The sequence below is a fragment of the Piliocolobus tephrosceles genome, chromosome 9, assembly GCF_002776525.5.
Source record: "Piliocolobus tephrosceles isolate RC106 chromosome 9, ASM277652v3, whole genome shotgun sequence".
Taxonomy (NCBI): Eukaryota; Metazoa; Chordata; class Mammalia; order Primates; family Cercopithecidae; genus Piliocolobus; species Piliocolobus tephrosceles.
This window is the reverse complement of record NC_045442.1, coordinates 69814055-69835418: the sequence shown is the minus strand read 5'-3', so window position 1 is coordinate 69835418 and position 21364 is coordinate 69814055. Positions and strand designations below refer to the sequence as shown.

General features: G+C 39.3%; 2 protein-coding genes across 9 annotated transcripts in view; both read left to right on the top strand.

The window, feature by feature from the left end:
- Positions 1–8114, top strand: part of PPP3CB (protein phosphatase 3 catalytic subunit beta) — a 60797-nt gene extending 52683 nt beyond the window's left edge. For 3 of the 7 annotated variants that reach the window (XM_023204952.1, XM_023204951.1, XM_023204957.1), the window contains exons 12-14: positions 181–278; positions 5014–5043; positions 6500–8114. In XM_023204952.1, coding sequence (XP_023060720.1) covers positions 181–278; positions 5014–5043; positions 6500–6678 — 307 coding nt within the window. In that variant the 3' untranslated portion in view covers positions 6679–8114. The remainder of the gene's footprint in view (positions 1–180; positions 279–5013; positions 5044–6499) is intronic. The other 4 variants (XM_023204953.1, XM_023204954.1, XM_023204956.1 and 1 more) reach the window with 2 other exon arrangements.
- A 2880-nt stretch (positions 8115–10994) lies between these two features.
- On the top strand, positions 10995–21104 carry MSS51 (MSS51 mitochondrial translational activator). Of its 2 annotated transcripts, XM_023204962.1 has the most exons (7): positions 10995–11365; positions 16597–16841; positions 17133–17288; positions 18299–18423; positions 18653–19219; positions 19554–19647; positions 19969–21104. In XM_023204962.1, the coding sequence occupies exons 2-7, from the start codon at positions 16621–16623 to the stop codon at positions 20186–20188; spliced, it is 1383 nt and encodes a 460-aa protein (XP_023060730.1). In that variant the 5' UTR covers positions 10995–11365; positions 16597–16620; the 3' UTR covers positions 20189–21104. The 2 variants fall into 2 exon arrangements, with proteins under 2 accessions (XP_023060730.1, XP_023060729.1); XM_023204961.1 differs by lacking the exon at positions 10995–11365 and having other exon boundaries at positions 16341–16841.
- The last annotated feature ends 260 nt before the right edge of the window (positions 21105–21364 follow it).

Below are 21364 nucleotides of genomic sequence, written 5' to 3'. Positions count from 1 at the left end.
CACCCTCATACCTGAAACACTTAAAATATAGAAAAATTAATGTCTCAAAATTGAGGAAAATATGGTAATAGCAATGAATGTCATAAATTTTATATATGGCCTATATCTAGACCCTGTGTCTTCTTTTAAATTAAGTACCTGTTGGAAGTATCTGATATTTGTTATATCTCTCTGCTATAGGGAGGAGAGTGAAAGTGTGCTGACACTCAAGGGCCTGACTCCCACAGGGATGTTGCCTAGTGGAGTGTTAGCTGGAGGACGGCAGACCCTGCAAAGTGGTAATGATGTTATGCAACTTGCTGTGCCTCAGATGGACTGGGGCACACATCACTCTTTTGCTAACAATTCACATAATGCATGCAGGGAATTCCTTCTGTTTTTTAGTTCCTGTCTCAGCAGCTGACCTAGACAGGGTACTGTATTAGCTAGTGTCTCATTAATACCTGATCAAGGCAGAAAACGGATAGAGTGGGTATTCCTTTCAATTGAAAATAATGGTCAGTTCCTCAGCTTTTCATGAAATGATATGGGAGCAGCTCATATCATAATGTCTGAAATATTTATTTATTCATTTGTCTAATTCACCCTTTTCTTTTAAAAGCCCCAGTTTCAGAATGTGAATCAGGGATATTCGTGTTACTAAAATGGAAATGTAATTCCAAGTTTCTTATTTTTAATTTTTTAAATTTATGTCATTGTATTAGACTATGCTTATATTTAAAACTACTTAATTTAGAGTTAACTACCTGCTTAGGCCCCAGAACATTATTTATGCACTTCAGTTACCAAAAGACTTGTGCAAGGTTTTGTACCCTGGTAAATGATGCCAAAGTTTGTTTTCTGTGGTGTTTGTCAAATGTTCTATGTATAATTAACTGTCTGTAACATGCTGTTTCCTTCCTCTGCAGATGTAGCTGCTTTCCTAAATCTGTCTGTCTTTCTTTAGGTTAGCTGTATGTCTGTAAAAGTATGTTCAATTAAATTACTCCATCAGACACTTGTCTGTCTTTCAATGTAGAAGCAGCTTTGTAGCACCTTGTTTTGAGGTTTGCTGCATTTGTTGCTGCACTTTGTGCATTCTGAACATGAATGTAACATTAGATATTAAGTCATTGTTATAAGGGGTTGAATTTAAATCCTGTAAGTCAAAATTGAAAGGGTGTTATTAAGTGTGCCTTTATTTTGCATGAAAATAAAAAGAATTATACGTAAAGCATTCCTGTAATCTGGCTCATTGAATATTTTATACTTAAAAAAACTTTTTTTTTTGGCGTAAATATTTGTGTAAATACTGGGTTAACTTTTTTAAAGCCCATTACAGATTAAATAGAAGAGAGTGATGTGAGTATTAGTGACCATACACGGTAATTCAGTCTAGATTTCTTTTCCTGTGGTTGGAAAGCAAAAATACATGATGTGGAAAAGCCTGAATTTCTTGTAGCCACTTTTGACAGCCCTCTAAGGGTCATTGTCTATTAAAATAGCAACAGATCTGATGTTTTCCTTAGTCGTAATTAAGTTTCTTTTTGGTGTTGTAATTCGTGACTTTTTTAGAGAGAAAAAGATAGGCAATTTTAACATTTTGAATGAATTTACATTTGACTTCACAGTTTCATTTCATTTGGTTCCATAATAAGTGCTCTCTCCTCTCCTCTCTTCTTTCTCTGTCTTTCTCTCTCTCTTTTTTTTGTGCATGTGTATGTGTGTGTGTGTGAGAGAGAGAGACAGGGTCTGGTTTCTTGCTCTGTCACCCAGACTGGAGTGCAATGCAGCCTCAACTTCCTGGGCTCAAGCAATCCTTCCATTTCAGCCTCCCGAGTAGCTGAGACCATAGGCACACGCCACCACAGCCAGCTAATTTTTTGTATTTTTTTGTATTTTTTATTTTTTTGTATTTTTGTATTGCCCAGGCTGGTCTCAAACTTCTGGGCTCAAGCAGTCTTCTGACCTCAGCCTCCCAAAGTGCTGGGATTATAGGCGTGAGCCACTATGCCTGGCCAATGATTGCTTTTTAGTAAAAAAAAAATTTCTCCTGTAAACAATTTTTACTTGTAGCCTATACATGTTCTATTTTAAATGTCATTGTATTGTTCACTACCACCACTGGTATATCTGAAAAGTACACTGTGTTTTGAAATTATAGTTATAACTTTTCATTCTGAATGAGGTTTCTTTTTTGATTTTCTTTTTTAAAAAAACCTGCTTTGATTTGCTTTACATTCCTTGCCCTCCATTTTTCTTATTATATTGTAAACAGTAGAAAAATCCCTGAACTAAAAAGAATTTTATGAATGTATATTAAAACAAGAAGATCTTAAGCATTTGATAAAACTAGTAAAAATGTTAATAGAAAAGGAGGAACTTTAATAGCTTCAAAAATATTATATTCTTCTTTGTTCAGAAAAGAAAAATAAAACCAAAAGGGTATCATACTTAAATCAATCTACACTATAGTCATCTCTCAATTATCTTTGGATATTACATTACTTTTATATTGTATCCACAGCAAACCTTGCTTTCAGATTTCACATTTAGCACCTGCTAATTACATGCTTTGTTGACAGCTCAGCACTTCTGTTTATTCTTAATTTGCGCACGGCTTGAAGCTCATTCCTTCAACTTTGAAACCACCCTCAACTGCAGGGGAGGTTTGAAAGACAGCTTTGCTGGAGGAACTCTCTATTCTCAGCATGGACTAAATTACTGGAAGGAATTGAGTTTAAGGGGTCTAATTTGGGACCCCTTAAACTAAATAGCTTCTAGTTTTGCTAGCTCTTGATAGTGTGGTTTGGGCATTTGGTCGAAATTATTTTCCTAGGATAAGATAAATCCGCTTTGAAACAAGTAACAAAAGTCATACAAAAGCTGCATTTTTGTGATTATTTTTTAAAAAGTTATCCTACATTTTAAATTTTAGTAGGTATGTTCCCTGATGTTAGTGTGTATAACTGAGAGGTATTGCAAAAGGAAAAAATTTTAATTCTAAGACCTCGTGCCTGTCAGAAAATAAAAATTGTGTTTTCAAAAACTTTAAAAGTTAATTTACATGATGTTACTTGAGTGTTTTTACAAACTGCACAACTCTGTTGGAGGTGGATTTTCTGTTCATATTTATTTTATGTATGTTTTCTTTCTGGGGAATTTGATTGGGAGCTAGCACTGTAATGCTACCTTCACCAGGATCTATACGGGAAATATATGTGGCCAATGCTATTTTAGTAATACCAAATTCCTCTTGGTCATTTATCCTGTGTAGTACTGAGGAACACAGTTTGAGATAGCACTATGCTCAAACTTATTGAGGCCATGTCAAGATGCCCTATATAACTGAAAACAAATGGTGGAGTAATAGTGCCTTTCAGATAGAGTTTTGCAATTAGCAGATCTGGGCTCAAGTGATCGATCTTCCTGCTTCAGCTTCCCGAGTAGCTGGGACTACATATGCACACCACCATTCCCGGCTAATTTTTAAAACTTTTTGGGGGGAGAGATGAGGTCTCTTTATGTGTTGCCCAGGCTGGGCTCAAATGCTCAAGGGATCCTTCTGCCTCGGCAGTCTAGAGTGCTGGGATTATAGGCATGATCCTCCATGCCCTGCCCGAATTGTAATGTAGTTTAACAGTTAAGGAAAATTAACTCTTCCTTTATTCAGTTTTCGTCCTAATTCTTTTGGATCCCCAATTCATTTTACTGTCTGGTTAAGATCAACATTTTCTAACTTAGTACACTCTAATACCTTAGATTCATCAGTTTCTTGTATATTAATAATTGCTTTGGATAAAATTGTTTCTAAATCATGTTAATTGGTAAAAGGTCACTTCAGGAATAATTATTCTAATTGGCCTTATTGCAGAAGAAGCAAAATAGAAGAGACAAGGGCATTACTTTTACAAATATTCTGAGTAATAGGGGGAATGGACAATATTGTAAGCCAGTATTGTTGTCTGCTATCTTAGGTCCTGGTCCTCAGTGTGAGCTCTTTATACAGTTCAAACCCAGAAATGAGCGAAAAAAAGAACCTTTGACTATAAAATGTTTGACTAATTATGTTGAAATTCTGTAAATGGACCAGTGACACACTATACCAAGAATGTGTTTCTTATTTATAATATGACCTATGTGTCTGTATCATGAAATAATTAGAATTTATGCCTGTAAGACCTCAGTTCCACTCCTTAATGTCTCTTTAATTGGTAGATGAGTTTGAAAAGATGCTCAGTAGTCTTCCTGAGGCAAATTTGAGTTCATGATAAACTGTGTCAGTATAAATGGAATTTTTTAAGGCTATAGATGTTAATATCTGTAGGTATTTGGAACATCAGTACTAGAAGAGAAAGGAAGTTCCTGGTAGACAGGAGAAGCCCTTTCAGGTCCCCCACAAAGAACAGAGCCACAGAACTGTTCTACTTAAAGTAATTCACCAAGTTTACTGCCCTTAAATTTCACTGTAGTCATATCAGCCCTTGCAGCTTATGTTTTGCCTTATAAATTAGAAGTGACAGGTAAAGCATTGCTGACCCCTTCTAGTTTATGTCTTAGGGAACCAACTGGTAATGAGTATTGTTCTCATTGACATGAAAGAAAAGACTTTTCTGTTTGCTTTTCTGCTACAATTCTATTATAATTTCACTCTAGAGCATTTTCCTGTGATTGTGATGGATGTGATATAATAAACATTATGGAAAATTCTAAGGCCATCAAATTACTGATTCAAGATGGGTAATTAATACTGGAGTGCATTTGCATGGGTGCTGAGGTGTCTGTTTACAGTAGGTTTATGTGTTCTGTGCTCTGAGTGATGTTGTCGTAGTGCTGTGTGTAAACTGTGCTGTGTCAGGAATTGGGGGTTTGGATGGGGCTCTCTAATTTGGGTACTATTTATGTTAAATTGTAAATGATGATGTAGTATGGGATACTGTGATATTTTAAGTGATCATTGCCTTTTCTGCTGTACAATATGACCCTTCTCATCTCTCTCATTCATTTTGCATGCCTCTGCTCACTTCTGTACAGCCACAGTTGAGGCTATTGAGGCTGAAAAAGGTATGATCAGAGTCCTTGTGCTGGGCAGAGATCTGTGGTGTGTGGGTGGGCATCAGAGAATGTCCTGTGGGTGTGTTTTACTCCTAGTTTTTACAGCCCAAGATGAATCAGACTCACTGATTCATCAAGTTTAGAAGCCTTGCAGCCCTCTTTTTTTTTAATTTTTCATTCTTAAATCAGAAGGGCTGATGTCTATGGTGACAGTCTTTTTCTTTTTTCCAGTGTAATGTGCAATCAGAATGTTTCTGATTTATTTAGAGTATAGCATATTATGCTATACAGTATAGCTTTATAAAGTTGCCTATTTTAATGGAAATTGCCAAACAGACCTGCAAATAGAGATCTGTTCCATATTTTGCATGATTCTATGCTACTCAGATTTTTTTCCTTAAGTGAAACCTCCTCTAGATATAGGTGTGAGTTTTTTACTCATATCCAGTAGTGTGCCTGGCTGAGAATACAGGAACTGTCACTATAATGATCTTCTTTTCTTTTCTTTTTTTTTTTTTGGCTGCAGTTTGGGCTATAGTGTATGATAAGATTATGTTCATACATATCATGTGCTGGCTTGGTATTTCACATTCCTCAGTGTTTGCAGCTCCAGCCATTTGTTTGGTTCATGTGCCAGACTAAGTCCTAGGGATTGCAGATATTAAGTAACCAGATTATAACTAGTGGTTTGAAAATATTTCCTGTGAACATGTTAATAATGGAGGATGCATCATTCTAGATGAAGTGTATGAGAAACCATACAATTGGTGGAGAATTGCCATTTATTTTGATTTGAGTTTCCGAAGATTGTGCAGTATGGCCAGTGAATTAAGGAAAACGTCTCCTAAAATAAGAGATTATAAATACTTTTTTGCTATCAGCCATACACAGATCTAACTCTTGGAGGCACTTCCCACCTTTTTAATGTTATATTGGTGGTGATGGGCTGATCTTGACCTCCAAGATAGTTCTGATATACTATATTTTACCTTTCTTTACCTCTTTCTCCTCCCAAGCTCTTGGTACAGATTTGTATATTGAGGATTAACCTTGTTTAGCCTCCTCACTTGCCCCTACTCTCGTTGCTGCCTTACTGTTATAGTCACCGGTGATCTTAGGGACTAATGTAGGAGATAATTGGTATAGTAGAAGTCAGGCAGACCCTGAGACCATTGCCTGGAGGTTGGTTTTGGGGGCAGAAGAGGGTTAACATTTTTTTGGATTTTTATTTTTTGGAAGGCTTTGCTAACACTTGTCACCTGTGAAGCTATCATGTTTATATTTAGGTTTAAACATTTCACATTTTAAGGGAAGACTGAAATGAGGATAGGATTCAGTTAAAGTAAGATTTAAGTGTTGCTACTTACAGCTACTAATTTCTTTCTTCTTAAAAATCATTAATTATGTTTTGAAATCTCAGAAATGTTTTTCAATTACTGACTTATCAAATTTGCATTTTGTTAAGCAATACGAGGATTCTCTCCACCACATAGAATCTGCAGTTTTGAAGAGGCAAAGGGTTTGGATAGGATCAATGAGAGAATGCCACCTCGGAAAGATGCTGTACAGCAAGATGGTTTCAATTCTCTGAACACCGCACATGCCACTGAGAACCACGGGACGGGCAACCATACTGCCCAGTGACCCACGACTTCCCAGGGACTCTCACATCTCGGGCCCCAAATGGACAGATCACCCGAGGAGCTGGAGGGGTCGGCCAAGCTGACTGTAAATGTCACAGTCCCTCTGAAGAAACCATTGTGCTTCTGAGACCCCAGCCCCCTTCCTGGATGGAGGCTTGAGGGCCCTGGGACATGTGCTATCTGATAAGATTGGGTCATCGCTGCCAAGGTGGAGAGCAGTGAGCAAGGGGCTTGGGGCAATTTCCAGTGGAGGGCATCCACACCTCCATTTTATGCTTGTGGTTCACACATTTAAGTTTACAAATCAGATTTCTTTTCCCCTTCAGTAGAATTAGATTTTGTTTTTCAATCAGGATTTCAAATACGATCCTAAGAGCTAATGTGGACTTTCTTTTTCCATGAAATGTCTTTAAAGGATGAATTAGCATGGTCTTAAAATACATTTCTGAGGTTACTAGCTGTATTTTGAATTGTGAGCAAAATGCCGAGAAACCCAGTTGGCATTTATACAAAATGTTGACCTCAGGTCTATAGTTCTTAAATGTGGCTAATTCTGTAACATAGTCTTGGTATTTTTTAATTATGAATGCATATCCTATTTCTAGGCAGGCTCTCTTACTTGAACACAAATCCAAAAACTAATTTAGAATCTTTTTTGCCCAGATCTTTTAAGATTTACACCCCAGATATTTAAGAAGAAAACCTCTAAATTTCAAAATTATGAAGAATTACAGAATTACTCATTTAAGGTACTTTAAAAGAAGTTTGTACATTGTCAAAGTAAATTTTAATTCAAATCATGTCTGTAAAACTTGATGTATTTTGTGTATGCATGTTTTCATTTTGCAAATATTTAATATATAGACCTATGATGTACAGGTACGACATGTATAGGTTACCTAGATGTTATGAGAAATTTTAGTTTATTGTGAGTACTCAAGTTGCTTAAATAGCCACCAGGGTGATTTGCTGCTGGCTTTCTATCATTTTTATGTTTTAATGCAAAGGAAATTTTAAAATGTTCTGGAAGTGTTTTTGATTAAGCAATGCAGCCTAGAAGCAATGGTTCTGTTCAATCATTCAGATGTTAGTGGAAGCATAAAAGTCAAGACTGCATGTTGAAACTTTTCTTTTGATAGTTACTGAACTGCTTGGTTAAACTAAATGGAACCATGTGCTAATTTTTCACAATTATTGACCTGTATTGATTGCCACTGTAGTTTGGTATTTCCCTTTACTTTGGTGGCCTGCTTCCCTCATGCCCTGGAATACAACTCAGAGCTCCAGGCAGCGGAACCATCTATTGTTTTGTTTGCCAGAAAGTGCACCCTGTATGGTCTCCTGTCTAAGTTGGAAATATTATGCATGTGCAGGACTATTCGAGTATTTTATAAACAGTAGCACACAATAAATTCCATGCATGGGCCGCTGCTCCTATCTCTGTGTTGGGTTTTATTTGGAAGATGCAGTCTGATTTGGCCTTTTGATGCAAATCAGAGAATCCTGTTACTAGAGCTGGGATATCCTCCGGAGATTATCTCGTGGATAGTTCATGGTGATTTGATTAAATTCTTTATAAATTTTGCCTTAAAAAAACTTTTGTTATATACTTGTTTTACATGAGCATTAGTAACTGAGTATTAGAGGACTTTGAATGCCTACTATAGGCCCCTAAATCTAATATTTAAGATCACTGTTCATTATCTTTTAATTGAAAGAAAATATGTTATTGTCTAGAATTTTGTTATAGTGGTGTTGCAAATTTACTGGGTGTTCTAACAACAAGAAAAAATATTAGTGATAATTGCATTTTCCTATCTTATTCCTTTCTTGTTTGTCATAATCAAAGTAAGTATAGGATTTTGCACATTGAGGGATATTAGGATATTGCTCAAAATTATATAATAATATAATACAATAACTTGAATTACAGTTCTCAACAATAATTACAATGAGATACATTATAAAACATTCAGTCAAAATATAGGCAGGGCACAGTGGCTCATGCCTGTAATCCAAACACTTTGGGAGGCTGACAGAGGATTGCTTGAGCCTAGGAGCTCATGGTTGCAGGCTGTGTGTTGAGCTGTGATTGTACCACTGTACTCCAGCATGGGTGACAGAGTGAGACCCCATCCCTTAAAAATAAACAAAATATATACATGTAAATATATTAGGCAAGTGTGTGTGCGCGCACACACACACGTACTTGCCTAATTCCAGGTAACACAGAACTTCTCAAATAGTTTTGTTTTTTCTTTTTCTTTTTTTTTTTTTTTTTTTGAGACGGAGTCTCGCTCTGTCACCTAGGCTGGAATGCAGTGGCATGATCTCAACTCACTGCAGCCTCTGCCTTGTGGGTTCAAGTGATTCTTCTGCCTTGGCCTCCCGAGTACCTGGGACTATAGGCGCCCACCACCACGCCCGGCTAATTTTTGTATTTTTAGTAGAGACAAGGTTTCACTATGTTGTCCAGGCTGGTCTCAAACTCCTGATCTCGTGATCCACCCGCCTCAGCCTCCCAAAGTGCTGGAATTACAGGCATGAGCCACCATGCCTGGCCACAAATTGTTAATTATTATAACTCTCTGCTTGCCATAATGTTAACTTACAAAGCAGTCCATGAGTTTGCTGTAAGGTTATGCATTGCATACCTTAAAGATTGTTGTCGATGTTGTTTTATGAAAGCTATTCAGTAAAGAGTTTATCTGGCTAAAATAGACCCAATAGAAAAATTAAAAAGTAAATAAAGTAAGAGTTTAGTATATCAGGTGCCAGGAACTTCCTTAGCCCTTAGATGCATAACTAGCATTATATAGTGTTTGTGGGAATCATGGGTGAGCATTAAGTACTATCAGCAAAAAAACTATGGATTGATGGTAAAAATTAAGAGGAAAATAAGAGAAAGGAGCCACACTCAGGAAAAGCAATATACCTGAAGAGTGATAAAGTATCACACAGTGGCTCACAGACCACTTACTACATGTTGAATAGGAACCTCTTTGTAGTCTTTCTTCATAATTCGTTTCACAACATACCATTTATTAAGATTTTTAAAATGCAACTGATGATGAATACAAATTGTGAAAAGTGGAGACTTTTTAAATTGTAACTTTAAATGTCTACCAGAGCAAGTCATAGTGATGGTAAAATATAAGTATTCAACATCAAAGTTTTTCTATATTACCATTCTCCTTTATATTCATTGACAACTTCTGAATTAGAAAAGTCAGTCTCTGATGTCTTGTATCTTCTGCAGTTCAGCCATTATTAACAGAACTCAAAACATTTGAGGTTCTCAGCTAAATTTTGAAGCCCGTTAAATTTGAAGTTGGCCTGAAACTTTTGCTCAAAGTGAATTACCCCTATTTTATTTAGGGTTTTTGCCTATTGCAACTGATTTTCCTTTATCCACAGCTATTCTACATAATGTTATGCAGTGTTTGGTTGAATCCTTAACACTTTTCTTGCACCTTCCCTGCGTGTAGTTTGTACTTTCTGCAGTTTGGGGTTCCTGTGTGGATTTGATTTGCCACATTCCGGGACCTCATTGCAAGTGATTCTGTTCCACAGTTTGATGATGTTCACAGAAGCAGGTAAGTGAGAGCTGGGGCCAGATATAAGCAGAAAGTCAGAACTTTTTTGTTTAAAAATTTTAAAAAATTTTGGAGAGGGGTAAGAAAGTCGCATCTTGCAGTCTTTTAGGACCACTGCCCTAACAACATCAGTTAGGATATCTGTAAGTAGAAAGAAGCTAGGAATGTGGAATTGAATTTCCTGCATCAGTTGCGATTACAAGGAGGATAAGAGAATGGTTGAGCTGATTCTTTTCTATTTTCTTTTCCTATGAATAGTATGTATTTTTAGTCATTAACTAATATTTTGGTTTTGCTTGATATCCCAGAAGCATTTATTCCTCTCTTAAACAGGTAAACTGCTCCTGATGACACTCACTCAGAGAGTTTACCTTACCCTTCTTTCAGGAAAGTGAATTTTACAAGTTAATTCTGCATGTTTCCCCTACAACTGATTTCATTCTGTATCATTAAATGGCCATTTATTTTCTCCCTTCTACTTAATCCAAGATTGGATATTGTTGAGTTTTGTTTGAACAGTGTTTGTTATGCTAAAAAAGGACACTGGGCCTGGGGGAACTCATCCTGTGTCTAGATCAACAAACAGAACTCCGGAGGGTTCCTGATCCTCTGGTTCCTCCCACTTGGTTTGAAAGTTGCTTACCCTTTCCAATCAAATATTGACTTCTGCACTAATCCAAAGGTTTTTTTTTTTTTTTTTTCTGAAGCTGTAAACTGAAAACAGAAATATTGTCTTGAGTGAGAGAAATCTAGGAAGCAGTAGGTTTCATTTTTTGTCAGCCTGCCTGGCCTTTACTTGGCTAACACTTGGGAGTGTTGACAGTCCTGAGCCCTCTTGACAGAGAACAAAGGTTAGAAAGAGAGAAGCCCTCAGGCAAGGGGACAGATCCCTCTTTGCCTCATTAGGGAGAATTCAGCCTTGTCTGGTTGGCAGGGCACACTTAATCACTGAGACTCAGCATTTCAGCAGTTTGCAAAGGAAAGTGATATGAAGGGACAGCTGCAAGTAAGTCACAGCCTAGATCTGAAGAGATCAAGCACTCACTTCACTTGGAGGAAAGAGAGAAGGAAGGAAGCTGAGGACTTAGCAGGGTAAGTTTTTTCCGTCAACCTGTCTGCTTGCTTAGTTTATAATTGAGTAAAGTATTTATCACCCCAAGCAGTGTTAATCACTGATTAAACAGCTGAATGTGGCCGTAATTACAGTGTCCTTAATGCATTTCTCCTTCTCTTTTCCTACCACCTTTTAAGGATCTCCAATGACCAGTTTCACTCTCCTTTCTCCCTACCTCCCCAAAGACGTTTTGCATTTTTTGGTGACTTACAGAAAATTAGATGAGCACTCCTTATCTGCAAATAGTGAAAATATGACTGTAGTTTAGGTGAAGCTTGGTACTCTTGGTGGTAAAGCAGAAGATGGGAAACCTAGGTCTAGGAATAGATTAATATTTTGACTTGTAATTTGGACATGAAGGATAAAAGTTTTTCTAGGCAATCAAGATCATGTCTCCTCTCCTCTCCAGTTCTTGGTGTTGGTGTTCTCTCTCTCATACTGGGACTAAATTAGAGCCTAAGTCACTGGGGATGGCTAGAAAAAAATGAAAGGGATTCCCTTTCTAAGTGGAGAACATTCTGGACTCTGGAAAGTTCAAAGAGCTTATTGCAGTTCTTTCCAGCTTCTCCCGTGTGTCCCCTGTTTTTTCCTCTGTTTCTCTTTATAACCCATAAACAGGGAGGAGCCTGGGGCTCTTTGCAGGAAAATTAGAACCAGGGAAGCTGTGTCTGGGCCTGGGGTATACAAACTCAAACATGAACCTGATGATGTATGTAGATGCAGATCAAAGACCTGGCTTCTCACCCACCTTCTTACTTTTCTGCCAGAAAGCTAACTCATTTGTATCATGAACATTGTGCTCTAGACACAGAGGAGACTGTGACATTAGGGATTTTTACCACCACTCCTCTTCCCCAAACTGTGTGATACTTTTGCTTTCTAACCAGTTCAACCAACTCCCAGATTGCCAAGAGCTAATCTTACATTAGAGGAAGACCTCTCCTTGGAAATGCAGATAAGTAAAGCAGTACCTTTCTGACTTTAAGTGACTTGCTCCATTGCAGCAAAAAGGCTTATGTTTTAACTTCAGGGAGGTATCTATTATAAATTCTGGGACTTAAGACCCTAGAGTTGTCTCAAATCACACTTCTCCTTCCATACCTATTAAAAAAAAAAAAATGTCCATTCTTTCAAGGTTTAAGAAAGTGTTATCTTGGCTGGGTGCTGTGGCTCATGCCTGTAATCCCAGCACTTTGGGAAGCTGAGGCAGGTGGATCACGAGATCAGGAGTTTGAGACCAGCCTGAGCAATGTGGTGAAACCTCATCTCTACTAAAAATACAAAAATTAGCCAGGTGTGGTGGTGCGAGCCTGTAATCCCAGCTACTCAGGAGACTGAGGCAGGAGAATCACTGGAACCTGGGAGGTAGAGGTTGCAGTGAGCCAAGATTGCACCACTGCACTCCAGCCTGGGTGACAGAGTGAGACTCCGTCTCAAAAAAAAAAAAAGAAAGAAAAAGAAAGTATTATCTTGCCTGAGGTGGGTGGGTAGAGTAGATAAATGCTTTTTCTAGAATGGCAGTGATTCTGAAAATGCAATGAGAATGTGAGGTGATTAAAAGTAGAGGAGAGAATGAGGTTAGTTGTTGGAAATGGGGTCCTAAAGTGTGAAGGGCAATTCCATCTACTCTTTTACTAAAAGGACATGACCCTTAAACCCTAAGATAATCTAATATCATTAGGTCCAATTTCTTCTTCATTGAAGGTAATATATAGGATATGGTATACAGATGAGCTTGGCTATTTCTGTTCTGTGGACTCTGAAACCATCCATTCACCTTTGGGATGAGGGGAGATATTAAGAGGGTAGATGGAAACATAAGGATGAGGAGAAAGAAAGTACAAAGGAAAATACAAATTTGTTCCTCCATTAACCTGAGGATGGGTTTTTAAGAGTCATGTTGTAAGATATGGATATGAGCTAGATAATTCTGGGAGCTTTTTGTTTGTTTTTGCCACCTGCATACACCTCAGCTGCATGATGATTCTGAGGTTTTTCCTAACAGATCTGATCTAGAAGGATCAAATGTCAGATCATTTTTGTAACAAAACATGATCCCTGGTTTGAACTTTAACAGTTACCTCATTCATATGGCCAGCATTTTTAATCCTCTATCATTTCTCTGTACCTGAAGACAGTTAATCTGGGGATTAATAACCTTTTAGCCTCTCAGTTTCTATGAATACCTTCTTTTCTTTTTTAATTGAAGTGAAAATCATATAACATAAAATTAGTAATTTTAAAGTGAGCAATTAAATGGCATTTAGTATATTCACAGTATTGTGCAACCACCATTTTTGTCTTTTTTCAAAACATTTTTATCACCCCAAAAGAAGACCCCATAACCATTAAGCAGTTACTCCCCACTTTTCCTTCCACCCAACCCTTAGCAACTACCAATCTGCTTTCTGCGTCTGGGTTTACCTGTTTACATATTTCATAGAAATGGCATCATACAACATGTATATAACCTTTTGTGTCTGGCTTTCTTAACTTAGCATAATGTTTTTTGAAGTTCATCTACATTGTAGCATGTGATTTATCAGTATTTCATTTCTTTTTATAGCTGAATAATATACATCTTCATATGTATATTTATATCCTAATTTGTTTATCCATTTATCCATTGATGGACCTTTGGGTTGTTTCTACTTTTTAGCTGTTGTGAATAGTGCTGCTATGAACTTTCACTTATAAATATTGGTTTGAGTATCTGTTTTTAAATATTTTGGGCACATACCTAAGAATGAAATTTCTGGTTATATAGTAATATTATGTTAACTTTTTGGGAAACTGCCATACTGTTTTCTATAGTGGTGGCACCATTTTACATTCTTACCTGCAGTGTATGAGGGTTCAAATTACTCCATATCCTCATCAACACTTGTTATTTTCTGTTTTTTTGATAATAGCCATACTAGTGGGTATGAAGTGATATCTCACTGTTGCTCTGATTTGCATTTTCCTAATGACTATTGACCTTATTTTCTTGTGTTTATTGTCCATTTGCATTTATTCTTTGGGAAAATGTCTATTCACATATTTTGCCCAATTTTTTAGTTGGGTTGTTTGGTGGCTTTTTTGTTTGTTGTTTGTTATTGAGTTGTGGGAATTCTTTATATATTCTGGATACTAACCCCTTATCAGATATATGGCATGCAAATATTTTCTTCCATTCTTTGGGGTGTCATTTGACTCTGCTGTTAGCATCCTTTGATGCACAGAAGTTTTCAGTTTTGCTGTCCAATTTATCTATTTTGCTGGTGGTGGTGTTGCCTGTGCTTTTGGTGTCATATCCTAGAAATTATTGCCAAAACTATGTCATGAACCTTTCCCCTATAGACTTTTAAAGACTTTTTACTTCTTAAGTTTAGGTCTTTATACTTTAAACGTTCAAACTCAAGTCATTCTGTTTCATTAATTTGCAGAATGTTTCTGTCCATATTTCTGTGTTTATTCTCTCCTCTGTGCTTAGAATTTTTTCCCTATTTCCAAGTATTCAAAGTATTCCCATCTTTCAAGGTCTATTCCAACTGCTACCTGCTTCATGAAGAAAGCCACTGAAGAAATTCTCACCCACTGGAGAGATTTTCTTCTTCTGATCTCCCATTAGTGCTTTAGTTGCACTTTTCTGGTTGGATTTATATAGTACCTTATAGTCTACATCTACTTTCCCTATAAGACTTTTAGATGAGATACGTATTTTTCATTTTTGCTTCTATATAGAGTGTTTTGCAGATGATTTCATCTGTTTATCAGTAAATACATATTACATGAATGGACATTTTAATTTTTCTCATATGGTCCTTCCTGTTTCCTCAGCTCTTATGGAAGGCATGGGAGAAGATGAGACAGGGAAGGAGGACAGCACAGAGTCACAGCCAGATAGTGACTCGGTGTAGGCTTATTTCTACCTCAAAACTTACCACTTTAGGAAATTTTTCTGACTTGCTTGACTACATAACTCTTAGTGCATGTTTTGTATTACATTTAATTTTTACTTCTTGGCAAATTGCTTATAAATGTGATAATAGGTCTTTCAAAATATTTTCTCTCTCTAACTAGATTAAATTGTCTAAGTCTCCAATTGGATGTTCGCTTTGGACAACTAAAACTTCTATTGCTTTTTCCTCTTTTAAATTGAGTTTTAAAATACACTAAAGATATATTAACATTTTCTCCTGATAAAAAAAGTCAAACATTACAGATAAGTTTACAGACACGTTCTATCAGCCTAGTTCCTATTTAACTGGCTTCTTACCCTACTCAGACTTAATCACTGTAATTTTTTTTTTTGAGACGGAGTTTTGCTCTCGTTACCCAGGCTAGAGTGCAATACCACGATGTCAGCTCACTGCAACCTCCACCTCCTGGGTTCAAGCAATTCTCCTGCCTCAGCCTCCCAAGTAGCTGGGATTACAGGCACCCACCACCATACCCACCTAAGTTTTTGTATTTTTAGTAGAGACGGGGTTTCACCATGTTGGCCAGGCTGGTCTTGAACTCCTGACCTCAGGTGATCTGCCTGCCTCGGCCTCCCAAAGTACTGGGATTACAGCTGTGAGCCACCATGCCTGGCTGTTACCAGTTTTCTATGGGCCCTGTCAAATTTTTTTTATGCATTTACTTACATACACACACACATATATATACACACACGTATATATACACATATACATATATATATACATATACACACACATATATATAAAATGGGACTTAATATGTATAAATTATATTCATATAAAATTGTTTCTTCTCAGCTGGGCGCAGTGGCTCAAGCCTGTAATCCTGGCACTTTGGGAGGCCCAGGTGGGTGGATCACCTGAGGTCAGGAGTTTGAGACCAGCCTGACCAACATGGTGAAACCCCATCTCTACTAAAAAATACAAAAATTAGCCAGGTATGGTGGCGCCTGCCCATAGTCCCAGCTACACTGGAGGCTGGGTGGAGGAGTGAGCTGAGATTGCGCTGCTGCACTCCAGCCTGGGTGACAGAATGAGACTCTATCTCAAAAAACAACAACAAACTCTTTTTTCTCTATTTTTCACAGCTGTCTATGGTGATCAATAACCAGTAAATACTGAATAAATCTTACTGATAACCTGGGTCTGAGAGACTTGAATGAGAAGTGAAAGGTCAAGCATATGAAAACATTTCACATGTGTCCAGCTTGTAAAATTCTATTCCATGTCTGTTCTGCATATAGTCTCCACGTATCACTGGACAGGCCATGGCTCCACGGTCCCGGCGACGAAGGCACAGGAAACCTCCCTCATCAGTGGCTCCCATCGTCATGACCCCAACCACAATTGTGACCCCTATGCCTCTGACCCCCTCAAAACCGGGCCCTAGCATTGACACACTTGGCTTCTTCTCCTTGGATGACAATGTTCCTGGCCTATCGCAGCTGATCCTTCAAAAGCTGAACATGAAAAGCTATGAAGAATACAAGTGAGTGACCAGCTCTATGGAAGAGGGATATATTGTGTCTGGTAGAAGTAAATTTCAGAAGGTGGAGAAGGGAGTACAGTTTGGGGAATATGAAGTATTTGCAATAAGCTATTTTCTCATCCTGACTTTTGCCAGTTACTGTATTATTATAAAAGAAGAAATATTCACTTAAGTGAAAAATGATGGCAGTGAGAGACGTAGGAGTAAGTGGAAATGTGTAGGAGACAAGATGGGGGGCATGAGAGATACTCCTTTGCCCACTGCCATTCCTTCTCCATGCTGTCTCTGCAGGTTGGTGGTAGATGGGGGCACCCCTGTATCAGGCTTTGGATTTCGATGTCCTCAAGAAATGTTCCAGAGGATGGAAGACACATTTCGATTCTGTGCTCACTGTAGAGTACTCCCTAGTGGCCTTTCAGACTCCAAGGTTCTCCGGCACTGTAAGAGGTAACTTCTGGGGGTGCTAATTGGGAGACATTCAGAAATGATCCTGTACTAGCCGGACATTCATGCCTGTAATCCCAGCACTTTGGGAGGCCAAGGCAGGTAGATCACATGAGGCCAGCCTGGCCAACATGGCAAAACCCTGTCTCTACTAAAAATACAAAAAATTAGCCCGGTGTGGGGGCACACACCTGTAGTCTCAGCTACTTAAAAGGCTGAGGTGGAAGAATTGCTCGAACCCAGGAGGCAGAGGTTCCTGTACTACAACCTCATTCCAAGAGGAAAGATCTGAAAGTTTTCAAAATAACCTAAGGCTTAGGTCCTCATTTTTTGTCATCCAGGTTACAGAGATTAGAACAGTGTTCTAACCCTGCTTATTTTTGGTGTTATTGGGAAGTGAGACAAGAAACCATAATACAGTCCTCTCTCTCTCTCTCTCAAGTACTCAAGGAGTAAGACTGCATTTGTTCTGGGGAGGTGGGGGTTGAACCATACCTGTTAAGAGAGGACAGCTGCAAACTTGTGGTGTTTTTACTAAAAGTGATATAAAAAGTTCCAGATAGAGAGTAAGGTATCCATCCTGGCTAACATGGTGAAACCCCGTCTCTACTAAAAAATACAAAAAAAAACTAGCCGGGTGACGTGGCGGGCGCCTGTAGTCCCAGCTGCTTGGGAGGCTGAGGCAGGAGAATGGCGTAAACCCAGGAGGCGGAGCTTGCAGTGAGCTGAGACCCGGCCACTGCACTCCAGCCTGGGAGGCAGAGCGAGACTCCGTCTCAAAAAAAAAAAAAAAAAATGAGAGTAAGGTATCACTCTGTCTGGCAGAATAATTATATTCCCAATCCCTCCTGCCTTGTCTGCCAAATGTAGTCCCCAAAATTTGGTGCATCAGCTGTCATTCCTCTCCCTTCCTTACTTATTCACCATCCTAGGTGCAGGAATATCAGTTCCTTTTGTCAGATAACCCCAATCACATTTATAGTATAAGAATTATTTCTCTCTCATTCTCTCAGGTGCAGAAATGTCTATTACTGTGGTCCGGAGTGCCAGAGGTCAGACTGGCCCGCACACAGGAGGGTTTGTCAAGAGCTTCGTCTTGTGGCCGTGGACCGTCTCATGGAATGGCTTCTGGTCACAGGTGGAGTGGTGGTGTTGAGGAACTCTGCTGTAATGGTCATAGTTGATTGTATTTAAAGGAAGATACAAAATCATATTGTTACGAGAAAATGAGGAAGTGGGGCAAAGGATGGGGCACCCCTGCTCACAGGTTGGCAGAGTGAACATGGAGGGAATATTGATCGTTAGTGAGGGGCAAATTTTGAAGCCAGGAAAGCATTAGGTTACTTCTTATTTCTTCTTTCCTACAGGTGATTTTGTCCTACCCTCAGGACCTTGGCCATGGCCACCTGAAGCTGTACAGGACTGGGACTCCTGGTTTTCTATGAAGGGGTTACACCTAGATGCTACACTGGATGCTATGCTAGTCAGTCATGCCGTGACCACCTTATGGGCCAGTGTAGGACGGCCAAGGCCAGACCCAGATGTCCTGCAGGGATCTTTGAAGCGGCTGCTGACAGATGTCCTGTCACGGCCCTTGACCCTGGGCCTAGGACTTAGGGCCTTGGAGATAGATGTTAGGAGGATTGGGGGAAGCACAGTGCATGTGGTTGGTGCTTCCCATGTGGAGACATTTCTTACTCGCCCTGGGGACTATGATGAACTTGGCCACATGTTTCCTGGGCACCTTGGACTCCGTGTGGTCATGGTGGGTGTAGACGTGGCTAATGGCTTTTCACAGAGCACCTCAACTTCACCCCTGGAACCTGGCACAATTCAGCTTAGTGCCCACAGGGGCCTCTATCATGACTTCTGGGAGGAGCAAGTAGAGACTGGGCAGACAGACCATCCAGATTTGGTGGCAGCATTCCATCCAGGTAAGACTCATTGGTTCAGGGGAATAGAGGGTGGCTTCCCTGAGAATTTTCCATCATGAATCTTGTATCTTCTGTCTTTGGAATCCCATTCATTTGGTCTCATTAAACACAATATGATGACAACTTTTCTTGATGATTTGCAATATGTACTACACTTGGGTTCAGAGTTTTTCATCGAAGAACTTGGAGTAGATGATGATGATGATGATGATGATGATGATAATGATTGGGGATAAGCAAGGTGAAGAGTGGGGTGCTCACAGTCAAAGAAATATCTTGCTCTTAGGGTCTGCTTTAGTCTTTCCCTATTCCCATTTTCATTTTTGTTCCACAGGTTTCCATTCCTCCCCAGACTTGATGGAGGCTTGGCTGCCTACCCTGCTGCTACTTCGTGACTATAAGATTCCTACACTGATTACTGTTTACAGGTTTTGACCTCTTCCTATTTGTGATACTTCCCTGACTTTACATCTCTCTTTATATAGATGAGCTCATTTTGCCCCCTCTTGCTCATCTACCTTCTGGTGAGGATGTTCATCTTTTCCGCATATGATTATTTCATCCCCTTGAAACAGTCCTTTGCTAGTTAATTGAGTATCTAATGAGACATTTGGGAGGGAAGGATAGCCCTTGCCTAGTCCAGCCTTAGGCAATTTGGGGGATTGGTGATTACAGAAATGTCAGGCTCTTGGGCAATTTTTGCTTTATCTCTGTCACAATCAGTAATTTTTCTTCTCTCTCTTCTACAGTCATCAGGAGTTGGTATCCTCTTTGCAGATTCTGGTGGAACTGGATACACACATCACTGCCTATGGGGCTAATCCTTTCATGTCTCTCAAACCTGAACAGGTCTATTCCAATCCCAACAAGCAGCCAGTATACTGCAGTGCATATTATATTATGTTTCTTGGAAGCTCCTGTCAGCTGGATAATAGTCAATTAGAAGAGAAAGTGGATGGTGGGATTTAAATAGATCATGACTGGACATCTGGAAAATGGGGAGGTTGTGATGAAATTACCCTGCTAATGCCAAATTCTTGCAAACTTTGAAAAACACTATATTCTAAACCTCATTCACTGTTTGGGTAAAAATTCTAAGCTGAATGAGAGTTTCTGTATAACGTAATTGGTTTCTTTCTTTTTTTGAGATGGAATCTTGCTCTGTTGCCTAGGCTAGAATGCAGTGGCGCGATCTCGGCTCACTGCAGCCTCCACCTCCTGGGTTCAAGCGGTTCTCCTGCCTCAGCCTCCCTAGTAGCTGGGATTACAGGTGCGCACCACCACACCTGGCTAATTTTTGTATTTTTAGTAGAGACAGAGTTTCGCCATGTTGACCAGGCTCGTATCAAACCCTTGACCTCAGGTGATCTGCCTGCCTCGACCTCCCAAAGTTCTGGAATTACAGGCATGAGCCACTATGCCCAGCCAATGTAACCGGTTTCTAAGAGTTTAGCCACAGTAGCTTTTAGAGATGGGAAATTAGTTTTAGTGGATGGGAAGAGGCCCTGATGTTAGTCTTTCCAGAGCTTATAGTTCCTAACACTTGCCTTTGTGAGGAAGTTTACCTTTTGACTGGAACCAGATGGCACTGAGGAGAAGAATGAGAACCACCTTATTCTTCTGAAAAAGACTTTCTTCTTATCCAGTAATTTGGGCTAAAAAATGGAAAGATGTTGATGACTTCAAGTGGTACAAGAATGGACAAGTCAGGGAAGTCACTGGGAACATGGATGAGGTTGTAAGCATTGGTATACTGTCCTGTTTCCTGGCTTTTTTGAGAGCAATGTCTAATTTTCCTGTTTTCTCTTGGGGGCTTTTGACCCTAGAGTAGCCCTGGTGTTGTATTTGAGATATCCCAAGCTATATCAGACTTTACCTGAATATACTGGAGTTACTTTTTTTTTTTTTTTTTGAGACGGAGGCTCGCTCCTTTGTCCCCCCGGGCGGGGGTTAGGTGGCGGTAAGCTCCCTCTACCCACCCCCCCCTCTCAGGTTTACGCCATTCTCCTGCCTCAGCCTCCCAAGTAGCTGGGACTACAGGCGCCCGCCACCTTGCCCGGCTAGTTTTTTTATTTTTTAGTAGAGACGGGGTTTCACCGGGTTAGCCAGGATGGTCTCGATCTCCTGACCTCGTGATCCACCTGT